The sequence below is a fragment of the Staurois parvus genome, unplaced genomic scaffold (genome assembly GCF_062004578.1).
Source record: "Staurois parvus isolate SC_StPar_1 unplaced genomic scaffold, SC_StPar_1.0 ptg000796l, whole genome shotgun sequence".
NCBI lineage: Eukaryota > Metazoa > Chordata > Amphibia > Anura > Ranidae > Staurois > Staurois parvus.
Window position 1 is genome coordinate 1361919 of NW_028318592.1, and position 20909 is coordinate 1382827.

Consider the following 20909-nt stretch of genomic DNA (forward strand, 5'->3'; position numbering starts at 1 on the left):
AGAGATCGGGGTATATAGAGGGAGAAGGCGGGAAGGAGAGATCAGTATATGTGACAATGACTGGGATTATTAGATTGTCAGCTCCTGTGGCTCAGTGTTGTCAGTGGAGCACAGCTCATGGTGTGAACTTTGTACAATTGGCTCAGACAGGACCCAATGCCCCCATACACACAGCAGGAGACACATCAGGCCGACCTGACACCGCCTCAAGCTCCTGAATCTCCCTGTAGCTCTGTAGGGCATAGCGGCCCGGTGTCCAGGTAACGGAGATTACCGGAAGTGAGAGCGGGCGGGGCTTATGGACACGTTTTGTTGATGGTTGCATCAGAATCTGAGCAGTAGAAGAGGGACAGAGATGGAAGCAGCTGGAGAGGAGGCGGGTGAGTGCCGGTGGGGTGTGTGTCCGGGTCCTCCGACAGATACCGACCTCCGAGAATGGGGGGGACACTGTCAGCCCTCTTGTATTAGCCCCATGAGAACACATATGTGCCCGTCATTAGGTCCCATACAGAGTGGGGTCCGGCTTGTAGCAGTGGACGGAGGACACAGGAGCACTGCCCAGCATGACTGCCAGGAGCCTGGCATGGTCTGGGCCTCCCCCCCATTATATGTAGCTGCTGACTTTGAATTTTTGGGGGGGAAGCCCAGAGCTTTGCTTTAAGCTGTGGATGGAGGGCACAGGAGCAATTTTCAGTTCCCTGCTGGCCACCTGTCAGACTCTAAAGGCTCATTTACACCAGCTTCATCTGCTCACTAGTAGATCAGCTCTGCTGATCCCCCTGCTAAGTAGTATCCCCCGGCTCTCCTGATCCCCCCACTCAGTAGTGAGCCCCGGCTCTCCTTATCTTCCCCTCAGTAGTGAGCCCCGGCAACATAGCGCCTCACTCTCTGTCAGACACCTCTGAAAATTGATCTGACCACAGATCACTTTTCAGAGGTGTGGCAGCAGGGTGGATTTGATTTAAATCACTAGTCAGTAAGGCTTGATTTAAATCCTAGTTTTCTACATAAAGACTAATTCTTGCTGGTATAACTTTAATATACAAGTAGATGAAGATTTTTAGAATAACAACTTTTCATATTAGTTTTTTTATCCCCAGTTTAATAGGTTAATCATTCATATTTGGACAACTTTTCTGTTGTACTTAGGAAGGAGAAAAATAATCATTACCTTAATAATAACAATTTAAATAGATTTATTCAACTGAAACAATAACATTCCAGCATATGTGATTTGCTTAAACATCCATGTTTGGTAACTAATTTGGCTAAACAAAATATATATATTTTAAGAACCTTAGACTGTCAGCCCCTTCCTCCTCACACTTGGCTTCACTTTCTTCTTGTGCAGATCTATTCCACTCCAAATAATCAGAAAAATATCATTTCTATTCTATTCACTGAACTTCTTGAAACTTAGCAGTGAAGGGGTTGATTCTGTATTCATAGGTTTGTAGAAGTTAGGATGAAGGTCTTTTTCTTAACTCTGTTCATGTTATAACATTTTTGCTGTGAAGAAGAGGCATGTGATCTCCGCTGAGTCAAATTCAGTTTTGAGAACTGCAAAAGTAAACCAATCATCTGTGATAATATCTTGTAGGCAGAGAAACTGCCCAATAATCTTACAACAACCTCTGGAAGAGCATGACATTGTGAATGGATTCATGGAATTTATTTACCAAAAAATTTAAACCTATACAGCCTAATTCTACATAATTAAAAAACGAATCTTTATTTCATGATGGAATAACCTTTGGATGGTAATATATTTTCCTCAAAAAGCATTTTATTCAAAAAAATCCGATTTTTAAATAAACAAAATCCGATTTAAATAAAAAAAATCCAATTTTTTTTTTGATTTTTTTTAAAAAAAATCATTGATTTTTATCCACCCTGTGTGGCAGTCCTTACTGATAGTGTAAGCGGGCCCTAACAGGCTGATTCCTAAGCATGCTGTGCTTTGGGGGGGTTTGGTGTCTGTGCAATATCTACTGTGTTGGGGAATGGGAATATTCGCTGTATTAGAGCATGATGGCGGAGATTCTATGCCCCCAGTCTTCTGTATTGTAAATGTTGTCATACCTGATGACTATTGCACCATCAGATTCAGAGATGTTCTTCTTTCACTTTTTGTTTTCTGGGCCAGAGTGTAGAATGTGAAGAAAACAAAAGTGTCCTATTACCACTATGCTGATAGGGTGGTGCTTGGTTCCACAAGGAATCTAGGTTATAGATCGACTACACCCAGTGGTGTCCCGAGGCAGGTGAGGGGGGTGCGGCCCGCACCGGGTGACACCGACCGCTCGGGGTGACAGCAGACCCGCTCCACGAAAAGGTAAGTTGTAAAGCAAGCCGACGATCCCCGCAGGATGGATCCGATCCATCTTGCGGGGATCGTCGGCTTGCATTACAACTTACCTTTTCGTGGAGCGGGTCCGGTGTCACCCCGTATAGATTGCATGCCGACGATCTGCGGATTGGGGAGCATAATGGATCGGACTCCGATCCATTATGCCTGATCCTCAGATCCGAACCATCCTGCGGGGATCGTCGGCATGCAACCTATACGGGGTGACACCGGACCCGCTCCAAGAAAAGGTAAGTTGTAAAGAAAGCCGACGATCTACGCAGGATGGATCGGATCTGCGGATTGAGCATAATGGATCGGAGTCCAATCCATTATGCTCAAACTGCAGATCTGATCCATTCTGCGGGGATCGTCGGAGGGGGTGTCACCAAGTGTTACCACACCGGGTACACCAACCCTAGGGACGCCTCTGACTACACCTACCGATTTTGTAACATAATGCTAATAAAACCTTCCTTTCCATTAATATCTGCCTTACTTTCAACCATGGCAAAAGTATTCAGTTTGTACGGGTGCCCTAGAAGCATGCACAGAGCTCATGTATGGCAAACTCCCAGCAAAGAGTGCCAAAGGTCTAAAACCGGGACCTCCAAACTCTCTAAACAAAGGGCCAGTTTACCGTCTTTCAGACTTTAGGGGGGCCTGACTGTGACCAGTGGGAGTAGAAAAGGTCCCAACGTCAGTGGGAGGAATAATGCACCATCATTGGTGTCATTGGGAGGAATTGTGCCCCATTGTTGGTGTCATTGGGAGGAATTGTGCCCCATTGTTGGTGTCATTGGGAGGAATAGTGCCCCGTTGTTGGTGTCATTGGGAGGAATAGTGCCTCGTTGTTGGTGTCATTGGGAGGAATAGTGCCTCGTTGTTGGTGTCATTGGGAGGAATTGTGCCCCGTTGTTGGTGTCATTGGGAGGAATAGTGCCTCGTTGTTGGTGTCATTGGGAGGAATAGTGCCCCGTTGTTGGTGTCATTGGGAGGAATAGTGCCCCGTTGTTGGTGTCATTGGGAGGAATAGTGCCCCGTTGGTGTCATTGGAAGGAATAGTGCCCCGTTGTTGGTGTCATTCGGAGGAATAGTGCCCTGTTGTTGGTGTCATTGGGAGGAATTCTATCCCATTCATTGGTGTCATTGGGAGAAATTATGCCCATTCATTGTGTGGAATTTTTCCCCATCATTGGTGTTGTTGGGCCCTACTTTTGGTGTCATTGGGAGAAATTGTGCCACATCATAGGTGTCATTGGGTCCTTTCATTTGGGGGAATTATGTGCCCCAAGAGCCAGATAAAAGTGAGCAAAGTCAGGTTGGAGACCACTGGTGTAAAGGGATGCTGATCTGGGGCAGTGTTTACTTTTTTCAATTAAATGAGTTTTGTTAAAAGAGTTAAAGCAAAACTCCAGGCACAAAAACATTCATGTAAATCTATTCCACAATAACCACAAATTTTTATATATAACCCAGATATTACCTTGTAAAAATTGCAGTGACATCATCACTGTGCTGTACAGAGCCTGTGCCAAGAGAGCAGAGCTGTGGGAGGGGCACAGCAGTCTCCACCTACTACAGGCTGCCTGCAGAAAACTACAGGAGGGGGCGGAGACAAGACCAGTCACCCTGCACAAGGAGAGACAGAGATGGAGGGTTGAAGGGGAGATTGGGGGGTATCGGAAAGAAAGAGATCGGGGTATATAGAGGGAGAAGGCGGGAAGGAGAGATCAGTATATGTGACAATGACTGGGATTATTAGATTGTCAGCTCCTGTGGCTCAGTGTTGTCAGTGGAGCACAGCTCATGGTGTGAACTTTGTACAATTGGCTCAGACAGGACCCAATGCCCCCATACACACAGCAGGAGACACATCAGACCGACCTGACACCGCCTCAAGCTCCTGAATCTCCCTGTAGCTCTGTAGGGCATAGCGGCCCGGTGTCCAGGTAACGGAGATTACCGGAAGTGAGAGCGGGCGGGGCTTATGGACACGTTTTGTTAAAGGTTGCATCAGAATCTGAGCAGTAGAAGAGGGACAGAGATGGAAGCAGCTGGAGAGGAGGCGGGTGAGTGCCGGTGGGGTGTGTGTCCGGGTCCTCCGACAGATACCGACCTCCGAGAATGGGGGGAACACTGTCAGCCCTCTTGTATTAGCCCCATGAGAACACATATGTGCCCGTCATTAGGTCCCATACAGAGTGGGGTCCGGCTTGTAGCAGTGGACGGAGGACACAGGAGCACTGCCCAGCATGACTGCCAGGAGCCTGGCATGGTCTGGGCCTCCCCCCCATTATATGTAGCTGCTGACTTTGAATTTTTGGGGGGGAAGCCCAGAGCTTTGCTTTAAGCTGTGGATGGAGGGCACAGGAGCAATTTTCAGTTCCCTGCTGGCCACCTGTCAGACTCTAAAGGCTCATTTACACCAGCTTCATCTGCTCACTAGTAGATCAGCTCTGCTGATCCCCCTGCTAAGTAGTATCCCCCGGCTCTCCTGATCCCCCCACTCAGTAGTGAGCCCCGGCTCTCCTTATCTTCCCCTCAGTAGTGAGCCCCGGCAACATAGCGCCTCACTCTCTGTCAGACACCTCTGAAAATTGATCTGACCACAGATCACTTTTCAGAGGTGTGGCAGCAGGGTGGATTTGATTTAAATCACAATTTAAATCACTAGTCAGTAAGGCTTGATTTAAATCCTAGTTTTCTACATAAAGACTAATTCTTGCTGGTATAACGTTAATATACAAGTAGATGAAGATTTTTAGAATAACAACTTTTCATATTAGTTTTTTTATCCCCAGTTTAATAGGTTAATCATTCATATTTGGACAACTTTTCTGTTGTACTTAGGAAGGAGAAAAATAATCATTGCCTTAATAATAACAATTTAAATAGATTTATTCAACTGAAACAATAAAATTCCATCATATGTGATTGGCTTAAACATCCATGTTTGGTAACTAATTTGGCTAAACAAAATATATATATTTTAATAAACTTAGACCCCCTCCTCCTCACACTTAGTTTCACTTTCTTCTTGTGCAGATCTATTCCACTCCAAACAATCAGAAAAATATTGTTTCTATTCTATTCACTGAACTTCTTGAAACTTAGCACTGAAGGGGTTGATTCTGTATTCATAGGTTTGTAGAAGTTAGGATGAAGGTCTTTTTCTTAACTCTGTTCATGTTATAACATTTTTGCTGTGAAGAAGAGGCATGTGATCTCCGCTGAGTCAAATTCAGTTTTGAGAACTGCAAAAGTAAACCAATCATCTGTGATAATATCTTGTAGGCAGAGAAACTGCCCAATAATCTTACACAAACCTCTGGAAGAGCGTGACATTGTGAATGGATTCATGGAATTTATTTACCAAAAAAATTAAACATATACAGCCTTATTCTACATAATTAAAAAACTAATCTTTATTTCATGATGGAATAACCTTTGGATGGTAATATATTTTCCTCAAAAAGCATTTTATTAAAAAAAATCCGATTTTTAAATAAACAAAATCCGATTTAAATAAAAAAAATCCAATTTTTTTTTTGATTTTTTTTTAAAAAATCATTGATTTTTATCCACCCTGTGTGGCAGTCCTTACTGATAGTGTAAACGGGCCCTAACAGGCTGATTCCTAAGCATGCTGTGCTTTGGGGGGGTTTGGTGTCTGTGCAATATCTACTGTGTTGGGGAATGGGAATATTCGCTGTATTAGAGCATGATGGCGGAGATTCTATGCCCCCAGTCTTCTGTATTGTAAATGTTGTCATACCTGATGACAATTGCACCATCAGATTCAGAGATGTTCTTCTTTCACTTTTTGTTTTCTGGGCCAGAGTGTAGAATGTGAAGAAAACAAAAGTGTCCTATTACCACTATGCTGATAGGGTGGTGCTTGGTTCCACAAGGAATCTAGGTTATAGATCGACTACACCCAGTGGTGTCCCGAGGCAGGTGAGGGGGGTGCGGCCCGCACCGGGTGACACCGACCGCTCGGGGTGACAGCAGACCCGCTCCACGAAAAGGTAAGTTGTAAAGCAAGCCGACGATCCCCGCAGGATGGATCCGATCCATCTTGCGGGGATCGTCGGCTTGCATTACAACTTACCTTTTCGTGGAGCGGGTCCGGTGTCACCCCATATAGATTGCATGCCGACGATCTGCGGATTGGGGAGCATAATGGATCGGACTCCGATCCATTATGCCTGATCCTCAGATCCGAACCATCCTGCGGGGATCGTCGGTATGCAACCTATACGGGGTGACACCGGATCCGCTCCAAGAAAAGGTAAGTTGTAAAGAAAGCCGACGATCCACGCAGGATTGATCGGATCTGCGGATTGGGGAGCATAATGGATCGGAGTCCAATCCATTATGCTCAATCTGCAGATCCGATCCATTCTGCGGGGATCGTCGGAGGGGGTGTCACCAAGTGTTACCACACCGGGTACACCAACCCTAGGGACGCCTCTGACTACACCCACCGATTTTATAACATAATGCTAATAAAATCTACCTTTCCATTAATATCTGCCTTACTTTCAACCATGGCAAAAGTATTCAGTTTGTACGGGTGCCCTAGAAGCATGCACAGAGCTCATGTATGGCAAACTCCCAGCAAAGAGTGCCAAAGGTCTAAAACAGGGACCTCCAAACTCTCTAAACAAAGGGCCAGTTTACTGTCTTTCAGACTTTAGGGGGGCCTGACTGTGACCAGTGGGAGTAGAAAAGGTCCCAACGTCAGTGGGAGGAATAATGCTCCATCATTGGTGTCATTGGGAAGAATTGTGCCCCGTTGTTGGTGTTATTGGGAGGAATAGTGCCCTGTTGTTGGTGTCATTGGGAGGAATTATGCATTTTCATTGGTGTCATTGGGAGGAATAGTACCCTGTCATTGGGAGGAATAGTGCCCCATTATTGGAGTCATTGGGAGAAATTATGCCCATTCATTGTGTGGAATTTTTCCCCATCATTGGTGTCATTGGGCCCTACTTTTGGTGTCATTGGGAGAATTTGTGCCACATCATAGGTGTCATTGGGTCCCTTCATTGGTTTCATTTGGGGGAATTATGTGCCCCAAGAGCCAGATATAAGCGAGCAAAGGCAGGTTGGAGACCACTGGTGTAAAGGGATGCTGATCTGGGGCAGTGTTTACTTTTTTCAATTAAATGAGTTTTGTTAAAAGAGTTAAAGCAAAACTCCAGGCACAAAAACATTCATGTAAATCTATTCCCCAATAACCACAAATTTTTATATATAACCCAGATATTACCTTGTAAAAATTGCAGTGACATCATCACTGTGCTGTACAGAGCCTGTGCCAAGAGAGCAGAGCTGTGGGAGGGGCACAGCAGTCTCCACCTACTACAGGCTGCCTGCAGAAAACTACAGGAGGGGGCGGAGACAAGACCAGTCACCCTGCACAAGGAGAGACAGAGATGGAGGGTTGAAGGGGAGATTGGGGGGTATCGGAAAGAAAGAGATCGGGGTATATAGAGGGAGAAGGCGGGAAGGAGAGATCAGTATATGTGACAATGACTGGGATTATTAGATTGTCAGCTCCTGTGGCTCAGTGTTGTCAGTGGAGCACAGCTCATGGTGTGAACTTTGTACAATTGGCTCAGACAGGACCCAATGCCCCCATACACACAGCAGGAGACACATCAGGCCGACCTGACACCGCCTCAAGCTCCTGAATCTCCCTGTAGCTCTGTAGGGCATAGCGGCCCGGTGTCCAGGTAACGGAGATTACCGGAAGTGAGAGCGGGCGGGGCTTATGGACACGTTTTGTTGATGGTTGCATCAGAATCTGAGCAGTAGAAGAGGGACAGAGATGGAAGCAGCTGGAGAGGAGGCGGGTGAGTGCCGGTGGGGTGTGTGTCCGGGTCCTCCGACAGATACCGACCTCCGAGAATGGGGGGAACACTGTCAGCCCTCTTGTATTCGCCCCATGAGCACCACATATGTGCCCGTCATTAGGTCCCATTCAGATTGGGGTCCGGCTTGTAGCAGTGGACGGAGGACACAGGAGCACTGCCCAGCATGACTGCCAGGAGCCTGGCATGGTTTGGGCCTCCCCCCCATTATATGTAGCTGCTGACTTTGAATTTTTGGGGGGGAAGCCCAGACCTTTGCTTTAAGCTGTGGATGGAGGGCACAGGAGCAATTTTCAGTCCCCTGCTGGCCACCTGTCAGACTCTAAAGGCTCATTTACACCAGCTTCATCTGCTCACTAGTAGATCAGCTCTGCTGATCCCCCTGCTAAGTAGTATCCCCCGGCTCTCCTGATCCCCCCACTCAGTAGTGAGCCCCGGCTCTCCTTATCTTCCCCTCAGTAGTGAGCCCCGGCAACATAGCGCCTCACTCTCTGTCAGACACCTCTGAAAATTGATCTGACCACAGATCACTTTTCAGAGGTGTGGCAGCAGGGTGGATTTGATTTAAATCAAACTGATTTAAATCACAATTTAAATCACTAGTCAGTAAGGCTTGATTTAAATCCTAGTTTTCTACATAAAGACTAATTCTTGCTGCTATAACTTTAATATACAAGTAGATGAAGATTTTTAGAATAACAACTTTTCATATTAGTTTTTTTATCCCCAGTTTAATAGGTTAATCATTCATATTTGGACAACTTTTCTGTTGTACTTAGGAAGGAGAAAAATAATCATTACCTTAATAATAACAATTTAAATAGATTTATTCAACTGAAACAATAACATTCCAGCATATGTGATTGGCTTAAACATCCATGTTTGTTAACTAATTTGGCTAAACAAAATATATATATTTTAATAAACTTAGACTGTCAGCCCCTTCCTCCTCACACTTAGCTTCACTTTCTTCTTGTGCAGATCTATTCCACTCCAAACAATCAGAAAAATATTGTTTCTATTCTATTCACTGAACTTCTTGAAACTTGGCACTGAAGGGGCTGATTCTGTATTCATAGGTTTGTAGAAGTTAGGATGAAGGTCTTTTTCTTAACTCTGTTCATGTTATAACATTTTTGCTGTGAAGAAGAGGCATGTGATCTCCGCTGAGTCAAATTCAGTTTTGAGAACTGCAAAAGTAAACCAATCATCTGTGATAATATCTTGTAGGCAGAGAAACTGCCCAATAATCTTACAACAACCTCTGGAAGAGCATGACATTGTGAATGGATGAATGGAATTTATTTACCAAAAAAATTAAACATATACAGCCTTATTCTACATAATTAAAAAACTAATCTTTATTTCATGATGGAATAACCTTTGGATGGTAATATATTTTCCTCAAAAAGCATTTTATTCAAAAAAATCCGATTTAAATCAAAAAAATCCGATTTAAATCAAAAAAATCCGATTTTTTTTTTTTTTTTTTTTTTTTTTTTTTTTTTAAATCATTGATTTTTATCCACCCTGTGTGGCAGTCCTTACTGATAGTGTAAACGGGCCCTAACAGGCTGATTTCTAAGCATGCTGTGCTTTGGGGGGGTTTGGTGTCTGTGCAATATCTGTGTTGGGGAATGGGAATATTCGCTGTATTAGAGCATGATGGCGGAGATTCTATGCCCCCAGTCTTCTGTATTGTAAATGTTGTCATACCTGATTACAATTGCACCATCAGATTCAAAGATGTTCTTCTTTCACTTTTTGTTTTCTGGGCCAGAGTGTAGAATGTGAAGAAAACAAAAGTGTCCTATTACTCTATACTGATAGGGTGGTGCTTGGTTCCACAAGGAATCTAGGTTATAGATCGACTACACCCAGTGGTGTCCCGAGGCAGGTGAGGGGGGTGCGGCCCGCACCGGGTGACACCGACTGCTCGGGGTGACAGCAGACCCGCTCCACGAAAAGGTAAGTTGTAAAGCAAGCCGACGATCCCCGCAGGATGGATCCGATCCATCTTGCGGGGATCGTCGGCTTGCTTTACAACTTACCTTTTCATGGAGCGGGTCCGGTGTCACCCCGTATAGATTGCATGCCGACGATCTGCGGATTGGGGAGCATAATGGATCGGAGTCCAATCCATTATGCTCAATCTGCAGATCCGATCCATTCTGCGGGGATCGTCGGAGGGGGTGTCACCAAGTGTTACCACACCGGGTACACCAACCCTAGGGACGCCTCTGACTACACCCACCGATTTTGTAACTTAATGCTAATAAAACCTTCCTTTCCATTAATATCTGCCTTCCTTTCAACCATGGCAAAAGTATTCAGTTTGTACGGGTGCCCTAGAAGCATGCACAGAGCTCATGTATGGCAAACTCCCAGCAAAGAGTGCCAAAGGTCTACAACCGGGACCTCCAAACTCTCTAAACGAAGGGCCAGTTTACTGTCTTTCAGACTTTAGGGGGGCCTGACTGTGACAAGTGGGAGTAGAAAAGGTCCCAACATCAGTGGGAGGAATAATGCTCCATCATTGGTGTCATTGGGAGGAATTGTGCCCTGTTGTTGGTGTCATTGGGAGAAATTATGCACTTTCATTGGTGTCATTGGGAGGAATTATGCACTTTCATTGGTGTCATTGGAAGGAATTGTGCCCTGTTGGTGTCATTGGGAGCAATTATGCACTTTCATTGGTGTCATTGGGAGCAATAGTACTCTGTCATTGGGAGGAATAGTGCCCCATTATTGGAGTCATTGGGAGGAATATATCCCATTCATTGGTGTCATTGGGAGAAATTATGCCCATTCATTGTGTGGAATTTTTCCCCATCATTGGTGTCGTTGGGCCCTACTTTTGGTGTCATTGGGAGAAATTGTGCCACATCATAGGTCTCATTGGGTCCCTTCATTGGTTTCATTTGGGGGAATTATGTGCCCCAAGAGCCAGATATAAGCGAGGAAAGGCAGGTTTGAGACCACTGGTGTAAAGGGATGCTGATCAGGGGCAGTGTTTACTTTTTCAATTAAATGAGTTTTGTTAAAAGAGTTAAAGCAAAACTCCAGGCACAAAAACATTCATGTAAATCTATTCCCCAATAACCACAAATATTTATATATAACCCAGATATTACCTTGTAAAAATTGCAGTGACATCATCACTGTGCTGTACAGAGCCTGTGCCAAGAGAGCAGAGCAGTGGGAGGGGCACAGCAGTCTCCACCTACTACAGGCTGCCTGCAGAAAACTACAGGAGGGGGCGGAGACAAGACCAGTCACCCTGCACAAGGAGAGAGAACAGCAGTGAGCGGTCTTTATTGCAGAGGTAAAGTCTCACACTGGATTACTGCCCAGATCTGTAAGAAATACACAAAGTATTCCGAGATTCCAGGAGGAATACACAGGAACAATTTGCTGATCCCTAGCCGAATAGAAGAGAGAGGGCACAGAATGAGGTTCCCCAGTGTGGTTGTATTCACTAGTAATCTACAGAGAAGACAGGGAAAGGACCGTGCAAGAATTTCAATCCGTGAAAGTGTTGTCGCTCTCATTCATTGCTAGGTGTCCATATGGTACAGCAGAGGGGAATCCCCACTACGTCTATTACCGGACAGACATGTAAACCTGCTTTTGTTATCAAACATAACGCATGCGGCTTTTCCTGCGTAGCGCCCTTTACAGATCGGCGATACGGAAGGTGTGGTTGCTACATAGTTCATGGTCCTTGGCTGGTTAAGGATATGATAGGCTTGCTGGGAAAAGCTGTACTGTGGGCGGCTGGTAATTGATCGGTTGTGCAACTGATTACAGAGCAAGGTCAGCTGAATGGGACCAACTACTACTAGCTATGCCATGACCCGGATACATGAGAACCTTTATTATTATCATTTCAGGTACTTGTATAGCATCGTGTGTATATATATATATATATTGTACATTCACATCAGTCCCTAACCCTCAAGGGGCGTACAATCTAAGGTCCGTAACTCACATTCATACATACACATACTAGGGCCAATTTAGACAGGAGCCAGTTAACTGATCAGCATGGCTTTGGAGTGTGGGAGGAAACCGGAGTACCCGGAGGAAACCCACACAGGCACAGGGAGAACATGCAAACTCCAGGCAGGTGGTGCCATGGTTGGGATTCGAACCAACAACCCGAGTACTGCCAGGCGGAAGTTCTAACCGTTTAGCCACTGTGCTGCCATAACCTTTAGGCTACTTTTAGCCCGGGTTCACACTGATGCGGTGCGGTTTCGCACAAGAACCGCACCGCATTCCTGTCAAATCACATGTGATTTGTGTGCGGTGCGATTTGAGCCATGCATTTTGTATGTCTCAAAGCTCACCACATCCACGCCAAAAAGGTGCAGGATCCTTTTTTTGGTTCACACTAGAATCTGATCGCATGGGTATTCACACCCATTTACAAAGCGCAGCATGTGCAGTAGTAAGTCGGCCGCAAGGCTTCACTGCCGGTTTCCCTTAGTCAAGATGGTGGTGCCAGCACTCAACAGCCAAATGAAAAATCGGCTTGGGTCTCCCCGGACCCTGCATTCACTGTATCTGGTCTCCCTGGACCCTGCATTCACTGTATCTGGTCTCCCCGGACCCTGCATTCACTGTATCTGGTCTCCCCGGACCCTGCATTCACTGTATCTGGTCTCCCCGGACCCTGCATTCACTATATCTGGTCTCCCCGGACCCTGCATTCACTATATCTGGTCTCCCCGGACCCTGCATTCACAATATCTGGTCTCCCCGGACCCTGCATTCACAATATCTGGTCTCCCCGGACCCTGCATTCACTATATCTGGTCTCCCCGGACCCTGCATTCACTATATCCGCTCTCCCCGGACCCTGCATTCACTATATCCGCTCTCCCCGGACCCCGCATTCACTATATCCGCTCTCCCAGGACCCCGCATTCACTATATCTGCTCTCCCCGGACCCCGCATTCACTATATCTGCTCTCTCCGGACCCTGCATTCACTATATCCGCTCTCCCAGGACCCCGCATTCACTATATCCGCTCTCCCCGGACCCTGCATTCACTATATCCGGTCTCCCCGGACCCTGCATTCACTATATCCGGTCTCCCCGGACCCTGCATTCACTATATCCGGTCTCCCCGGACCCTGCATTCACTATATCCGGTCTCCCCGGACCCTGCATTCACTATATCCGGTCTCCCCGGACCCTGCATTCACTATATCCGGTCTCCCCGGACCCTGCATTCACTATATCCGGTCTCCCCGGACCCTGCATTCACTATATCCGGTCTCCCCGGACCCTGCATTCACTATATCCGGTCTCCCCGGACCCTGCATTCACTATATCCGGTCTCCCCGGACCCTGCATTCACTATATCCGGTCTCCCCGGACCCTGCATTCACTATATCCGGTCTCCCCGGACCCTGCATTCACTATATCCGGTCTCCCCGGAAACTGCATTCACTATATCCGGTCTCCCCGGACCCTGCATTCACTATATCCGCTCTCCCCCGGACCCTGCATTCACTATATCCGCTCTCCCCTGGACCCTGCATTCACTATATCCGCTCTCCCCCGGACCCTGCATTCACTATATCTGCTCTCCCCCGGACCCTGCATTCACTATATCTGCTCTCCCCCGGACCCTGCATTCACTATATCTGTTCTCCCACACAACACACACAACATGGAAATGCAATTAGTTTAGTAAATATAAACTGCTAATACCTTTTCTCATCAGCAGTATATAGCAGTCTTGTGACTTCTATCAGTGTCCAGCAGAGCACTGGTTAAAGCTTGTAGGAGGAGTTTTCACTCTGCCCTGGTTGTCCCATGAGGCTGCATAACCCCTGACCTCCGTTTGAACAGTTCTGATTGGCCCTGTGCTGATCACGTGCACTCTCCCAAGAAAAAAAATAGTTTCTAGCAATACAGACCAAACCGAGCATGTGCAGCATGCCCCCAATCTCTCTTCTATCGGCAAATGGATTGGGGACCGAAATGCACATGCACCCTCTCTCACAGTACACAGAACATGGAAATGCAACTATTTTAGTAAATATAAACTGCTAAATACCCTTTTCTCATCAGCAGTATATAGCAGTCATTGACTTCTATCTGTCCAGCCGAGCACTGGTTAATCTTGTAGGAGGAGTTTTCATTCTCCTCTATCTGTCCTATGAGACTGCATGACCCCTACAATTACATGCACACTGTCAAAAATGAAAACGAAAAACCTCTCGTAGCAATACACACCACACACAGTATGTGCAGACTTGCCACTGCTGCTCTGTACTATGGAATATGGATTGGGGACAGTAGAAGAAGGGGAGGATCAGAGAAGACCGGATCAAACAGCATTTTTACACAATGTGGAGGATTAACCCCTTAGGTTCCACAGTGAGTATAACAAGCATGCTTAACTGCAGATACAGACTGATTGTACTGTTGTGGGTTTAGTAACACTTTAATAGATCAAGCTGAAGTTAGAAGCTGATTGGCTACAATGCACAGCTGCACCAGATTTTGCACTGTCCAGTTTTAGTAAATCCCCCCCCCCCCCCCTCATTGGTGGAGACCTGTGGTATGATTGGACCGATGCATGCTGTTGCGGTTCCTGCTTGTGTACTGAATGCCATGTAACTTTCTTACAGCTCTGAGCTACCAGTCCATTGTGAACATTAGCGACCAGAAGGCCCGGCTGTCCGCGTTACACGACTACCTCAGCTTCCGTAGTTACATCCAGGGCTACACTTTCTCTCAGGCCGACGTAGATGTGTTCAGGCAGCTGGCCGGACCCCCTCCGGACCAATACTTCCACGTGGTTCGATGGTACAGGCACATAGCGGCGATCTCGCCTGATGCCCCAGCACAGCGCACCTCAAATAACGCACGCTCATGTGAGTAATACGTGTGTTGGCATGCCTGTGTGAGTAACCGGATTCGGATAGCTGGACGCACACACGACCGACCCTCGTAGATGTGATTGTTGTAGATATAATAGAATCTTCATGTCCAGGATCCGCATGCATGACCGCAATGTTTTTCGGCTGATTAGATCAGAACATTTAAAGGGTAACTCCACTTTCGTGTTAACTCCTGGACGCCGAGACAAATATGCGGTGTCTGGGCCTTGACGCCGAGCGGCCGCATATTTGCGTGCCATTTGAAAATACATATGTGCTGAGAGCGCACTCCCAGCACATATGTCTGTGACTCATGGAAAGGTCCCGATCTCCCCTTGCGATTTTCTTTAAAGTGTTCCTAAACCCCGGACCCTGCATTCACTATATCCGGTCTCCCCGGACCCTGTAGGAGGAGTTTCCGCTCTCCCCGGACCCCGCATTCACTATATCCGCTCTCCCCGGACCCTGCATTCACTATGTCCGCTCTCCCCGGACCCTGCATTCACTATGTCCGCTCTCCCCGGACCCTGCATTCACTATGTCCGCTCTCCCCGGACCCCGCATTCACTATGTCCGCTCTCCCTGGACCCTGCATTCACTATGTCCGCTCTCCCCGGACCCTGCATTCACTATGTCCGCCCTCCCAGGACCCTGCATTCACTATGTCCGCCCTCCCCGGACCCTGCATTCACTATGTCCGCTCTCCCCGGACCCTGCATTCACTATGTCCGCCCTCCCCGGACCCTGCATTCACTATGTCCGCCCTCCCCGGACCCTGCATTCACTATGTCCGCCCTCCCCGGACCCTGCATTCACTATGTCCGCCCTCCCCGGACCCTGCATTCACTATGTCCGCCCTCCCCGGACCCTGCATTCACTATGTCCACTCTCCCCGGACCCTGCATTCACTATGTCCGCCCTCCCCGGACCCTGCATTCACTATGTCTGCCCTCCCTGGACCTTGCATTCACTATGTCCGCCCTCCCCGGACCCCGCATTCACTATATCTGGGCTCCCACAGTACACAGAACATGGAAATGCAACTATTTTAGTAAATATAAACTGCTAAATACCTTTTCTCATCAGCAGTATAAAGCAGTCTTGTGACTTCTATCAGTGTCCAGCCGAGCACTGGTTAATCTTGTAGGAGGAGTTGTCATTCTCGTCTGACTGTCTTATGAGACTGCATGACCCCTGACCCTCTGTCTGGACAGCACTGATTGGCCCTCTGTCAATTACATGCACCCTCCCAAAAATGAAAACAAAAAACCTCTCCTAGCAAAACACACCAAACGCAGCATGTGCAGACTTGCCACTGCTGCTTTGTACTATGGAAGATGGATTGGGGTTGGGACAGTAGAAGAAGGGGAGGATCAGAGAAGACCTTTTTACACAGTTGCGGGGGTGGAATAACCCCTTAGGTTCCACAGTGAGTATAACAAGCATGTTTTACTGCAGATACAGACTGATTTTGACTGTTGTGGGTTTAGTAACACTTTACGTGATTGCATGCAATAGCATGGCATGTGTTTCTTATCCTCTTTTGAAGAATTTTCAGTTTCTCTTTTATTCAAAAATTGCGTGTATATAACAATTTCTGAGTGGTTATGTGTGAAATATACCACACACACTACAATGTTTGTTCAGCTAAAGAGAATTTGCATTGCTTTTCCTCTAAAAGCCATACTAACCGATCGATTAAAGTCCTGATACTTACCTTTCCTATAATGGTCCGACCATTAAACAGGGTGCGACCGTCTTCGTTGGTACGGGAGGACGTCGTCGTCAATAAATCATTATGGCCTATTTTATTAGTTGGTCTGGGGCTTCTTCCATCGGTGCATTCATATTGGAAGGTTCAACTGTTGCTGTAACCACATAAACACATACAGGGATTGGACAGAATTATGGAAACACCGGGTAAAAGAACGAAATCCTTACCTAATATGGTGTTGGACCAATTAAAAAGTGAAAGCTTGTGAGCTGCTATGTGAGTGATGAATACTAGGAAGTGCTGATTTTGAATGGCCTGCACCTCACACATCCTCATACTAGTGTGCCAAACCAATACTATTTACCATAATGTGCCGCTCTTCACTTAAAATTGCTCAAAATAAATAATATGTGCATCGGATTGCTACTATTTATAATGCACATCAAAATAAAGTTATAAAATCAGGGACGGACTGACCATTCAAGCACTCGGGCACTGCCTGAGGGCCCAGGGTCAGTAGTGGGCCCCATGAAATGCCCCTGGTACCTTCTTTTTTTTTTTGTTTAGGCTTTTTCGGGTGTGCTTTGAGTGTGGGCAAGGACACAGGGACCCTGTGATCCCCTATTGCCCGGGAGCCCCATGAGTTGTCAGTCCGCCCCTGGTTATAATCCAATGAATCCACCAATATCAATTTCCAACAAAGTATTGTTTCGTTGGTACTGGGTTCCGGCTTGTTTGGCCCAATCGAACCCGGCCTGCAGTGATCGTTGCTTTCGGGGTTGTGACCGGCGATGTATTGCATATCTGGTGGTCATGCCCGAGACTGTTTCGTTTTTTGGTCTCGTGTTTGGCCTCCTTTTCACCTTGTTCCATCTCTCCAAGATAAGCACATTCCTCACCCCAGACACCACCAAACAACTCGTACACTCCCTCATCATCTCACGCCTGGACTATTGCCATTCCCTTCTCACTGGCATACCCAAATGAACGCTATCCCCACTCTAGTCGATCCTAAACTCCGCGGCTAGACTCATCCACCTCACCAACCGCTCCACATCTGCCTTCCCCCTCTGCCAATCCCTTCATTGGCTCTCGATTGCCCAGCGCATCAAATTCAAACTGCTAACCCTGACCTACAAAGCCATTCACAATGCCGCCCCAAACTACATAACTGACCTGATACCCAAATACTACCCTACCCGTGCCTTCTGCTCCTCACAGGACCTCCTACTCTCTAGCTCCCTGGTCTCCTCCTCCCACGCCCGATTGCAGGACTTCTCTAGGACTTCCCCCATCCTCTGGAACTCCCTCCCCCAATCCATCAGACTGTCACCTACCCTCCTCTTCAGAGAAGCGTACCCCAACCTCACCTAACACCTGACCTCACCTAACAACTAACCTCCCCCACTCCTCCCGCCACTCCATCCCCCACAGCCATTTCCTCCTGTACCACCTTCCCCTCCCTCCTAGATTGTAAGCTCGAAAGAAGAGCAGGGCCCTCAAACCCCTCGTGTATTGTATTGTTACTGTCTTGTCTCATGTTCTGCCCCCCTGCTACTGTACAGCGCTGAGCATACCCTTTGGCGCTATATAAATACTGTATAATAATCTCTCCATACGCCGGGATGCTCGGTACGCTTTGCTTCATTGTCCCATACCGGGCCTCTTGGCTCACCAGCAGAAGTTGGCTTCCTATTTGTTTTTGTCGGCCACTAGAACAATTGCTCAGGCATGGAAGAGCCCGTTTGTCCCTCTTCAGGGGCTGCGGGACCGTATGACCACTATGATGCTTAGTGAACAGATGTCAAGTATCTGTAACGACTCCCCAACGGAAATTCTTGAATATATGAATATATGGGAGCCATGGTTGCAATATGCCTTTCCCACGCTCCCCCTGGCTAGTCTGGGGTTGTGATGTTGCTCGGTATTGGCGTTCTCGGACCCCTGCTCTTGGTCTTGTCGTCTTTTTCCTTTTGTTCTCCTCCTTCCTCTTTCCTTTTTTGTTTGTTCTTGGTGTGGCAGTAGATAGCTGCCTTGGGTTTGAGTTACTGTCGGTGTTATACCAATGTTTTTGTCATTTATGTGCCATTGATGGCCCCTGCGTGGGCGCACCTTTTGCTCTGTTGGTGTTAGAGCACTGTTTTTTTTGTTTTGTTTTTTTAATGTGCAATTGATGGACCCTGTGTGGGTGTGTTTTTTGTTGCTCCTGCCTTCTTAAACTGTTTATAAATTAATAAAAACATTGAAATACAATATCAATTTCCAAAAACAATGTCCGTATAATTGTCAAAAAAGGGGTCCATATATGAACTTCTTCAAACGTGCAAAGTTCACGGTAGGATAAAATATCCTGTGCTTCTTAATTGATTTTTTGTGTGAAAAGATCTTGCATTTGTGTGCTCCCCCACCAGTTGTGCTCTCACCTCAAGTATATGACCAAACCGTTAAGTAAGGTCATATAACGCTTGTGTCCATTTAAATGGGTCAAAGTATGGATGGGGTGGTATCTTGCTGTTTGGGGTCCTCCTCCACTCAATTGATGGACTCCCCTTCCACGGTGGTTGATATAGAGGACCGAATCAAATCATAGTTGTAACGGAACCGACCCAGTCTGCGCTTGGGTACTTCATTATAATACTGCTTCCCCGTCCGAACACTGACCACAGACACCACTGCTGACCATACAAGACTAGACGACACCAGTCTGTCTGAACATGGAACTCTTTATTTGAAACTCGAACTGGCTTTTTATACACTCAAGGGAACAATCCCCACCTCCCTGCATAATGTCACAGGGTGGGGCAATCTACATTTAGTAACAACCAACAAACAGTCCCATCAGGAGGGAGGGCTGCTGGAGACACCACCCTCCCCCCCACCACCAAGCCAATACACATAAAAAACACATACATCCCATAATAGTTTGCTCCCAAGCAAGACACACGATAGAACAATGGGATTCAACCACGTGGCAATAAACAATCAACAACCCCCCACCTCAATATTAGGACAGATCACCCTGTACAGACACAGGGTGACTTACACATACTAGGGATATGGGGAGTTCAGACAGGGGTCTCCCCACCTCTCCAAAGTGAGCTGTGTTCCATGGGCCCCCCACCCAAAGTGACTCCCCTCACATCATGATTGCAAGAAAGAATTCATTTTTTTTATTGGCCTTTTTTTATAAAACCCTTTTCTGTTCCAGCATGACCATGCCCCTGTGCACACAGCCAGCTCCATACAGACATGGGTTTGTTTGGTTTGGTGTGGAGGAACTCTAGTGTTCTGCGCAGAGCCCTGACCACATTCCCTATGAACGCTTTTTGGATGAATTAGAAGGCAGACTGATAGCCGGGTCTTCTCATCCAACATCAGTACCTGACCTCACAAATGTTCTTCTGGCTGAATAGGCACACATTCCCCCAGACACCCTCCAGACTCTTGTAGAAAGTCTTCCTAGAAGAGTGAAGGCCTTTATAACTGCAAAGAAGGGGCCAGCAACATTTTAGTGCCCCTGACTTTGGAACAGGATAGCCTCAAACACTTGGCCTTTTAGTTTAAATCTGAGTTGTAACCTAAATGCGTTTTGGAGATATCACAAAGTCATAAATCAGCAAAACCAATATCAGACATGGAACACCATTCAAGTGAAGAAGGCATAAAGTTTGTTTTCTGATCCGATAGTAACCAGTCTCGTTGGGCATACTCAACCTATAGGCACCCATAGAAGGGTATTTTAACAATGTGGACCAAAAATGGGAAGTTCTGCTTTACTGGTCCCTCGCTCCCTGTAAGGAACTGGCACCTTTGGGGAGCAGGGGTGTAGGGGGTGGGGGGTAGCGGCGGGTACCTGATTTTGACAGGTACCAGCTCCCGTTTCGTAAATTGACTGCGCTATATAAGTACCTGAAATTAAATAAATAATTAAAAAATAAACCTTGAAGCTGATGGGCTACAGCAGCAGAAGACCACACCAAGTAGCAAGGTGTAGTTAAAACGGAGCTCCACCCAAAAGGGGAAGTTCCGATTTAAGTCTTTGTCCCCCGCTCCCCATTAAGG

The 20909-nt window shown here is 46.7% G+C and overlaps 1 protein-coding gene across 3 annotated transcripts in view; it reads left to right on the top strand.

Annotated features, from left to right (window-relative positions):
* The window catches only part of LOC149444254 (cysteine--tRNA ligase, cytoplasmic-like), a 93338-nt gene that overhangs the window by 18786 nt on the left and 53643 nt on the right, over positions 1-20909 (top strand). Inside the window, exon 2 of one of the 3 annotated variants that reach the window (XM_089654762.1) lies at positions 14882-15127. The exons of 1 other annotated variant lie outside the window; for it this stretch is intronic. In XM_089654762.1, coding sequence (XP_089510888.1) covers positions 14882-15127 — 246 coding nt within the window. Of the gene's footprint in view, positions 1-8060; positions 8212-14881; positions 15128-20909 lie in introns of those variants that run through there. One more of the 3 variants, XM_089654763.1, reaches the window with a different exon arrangement.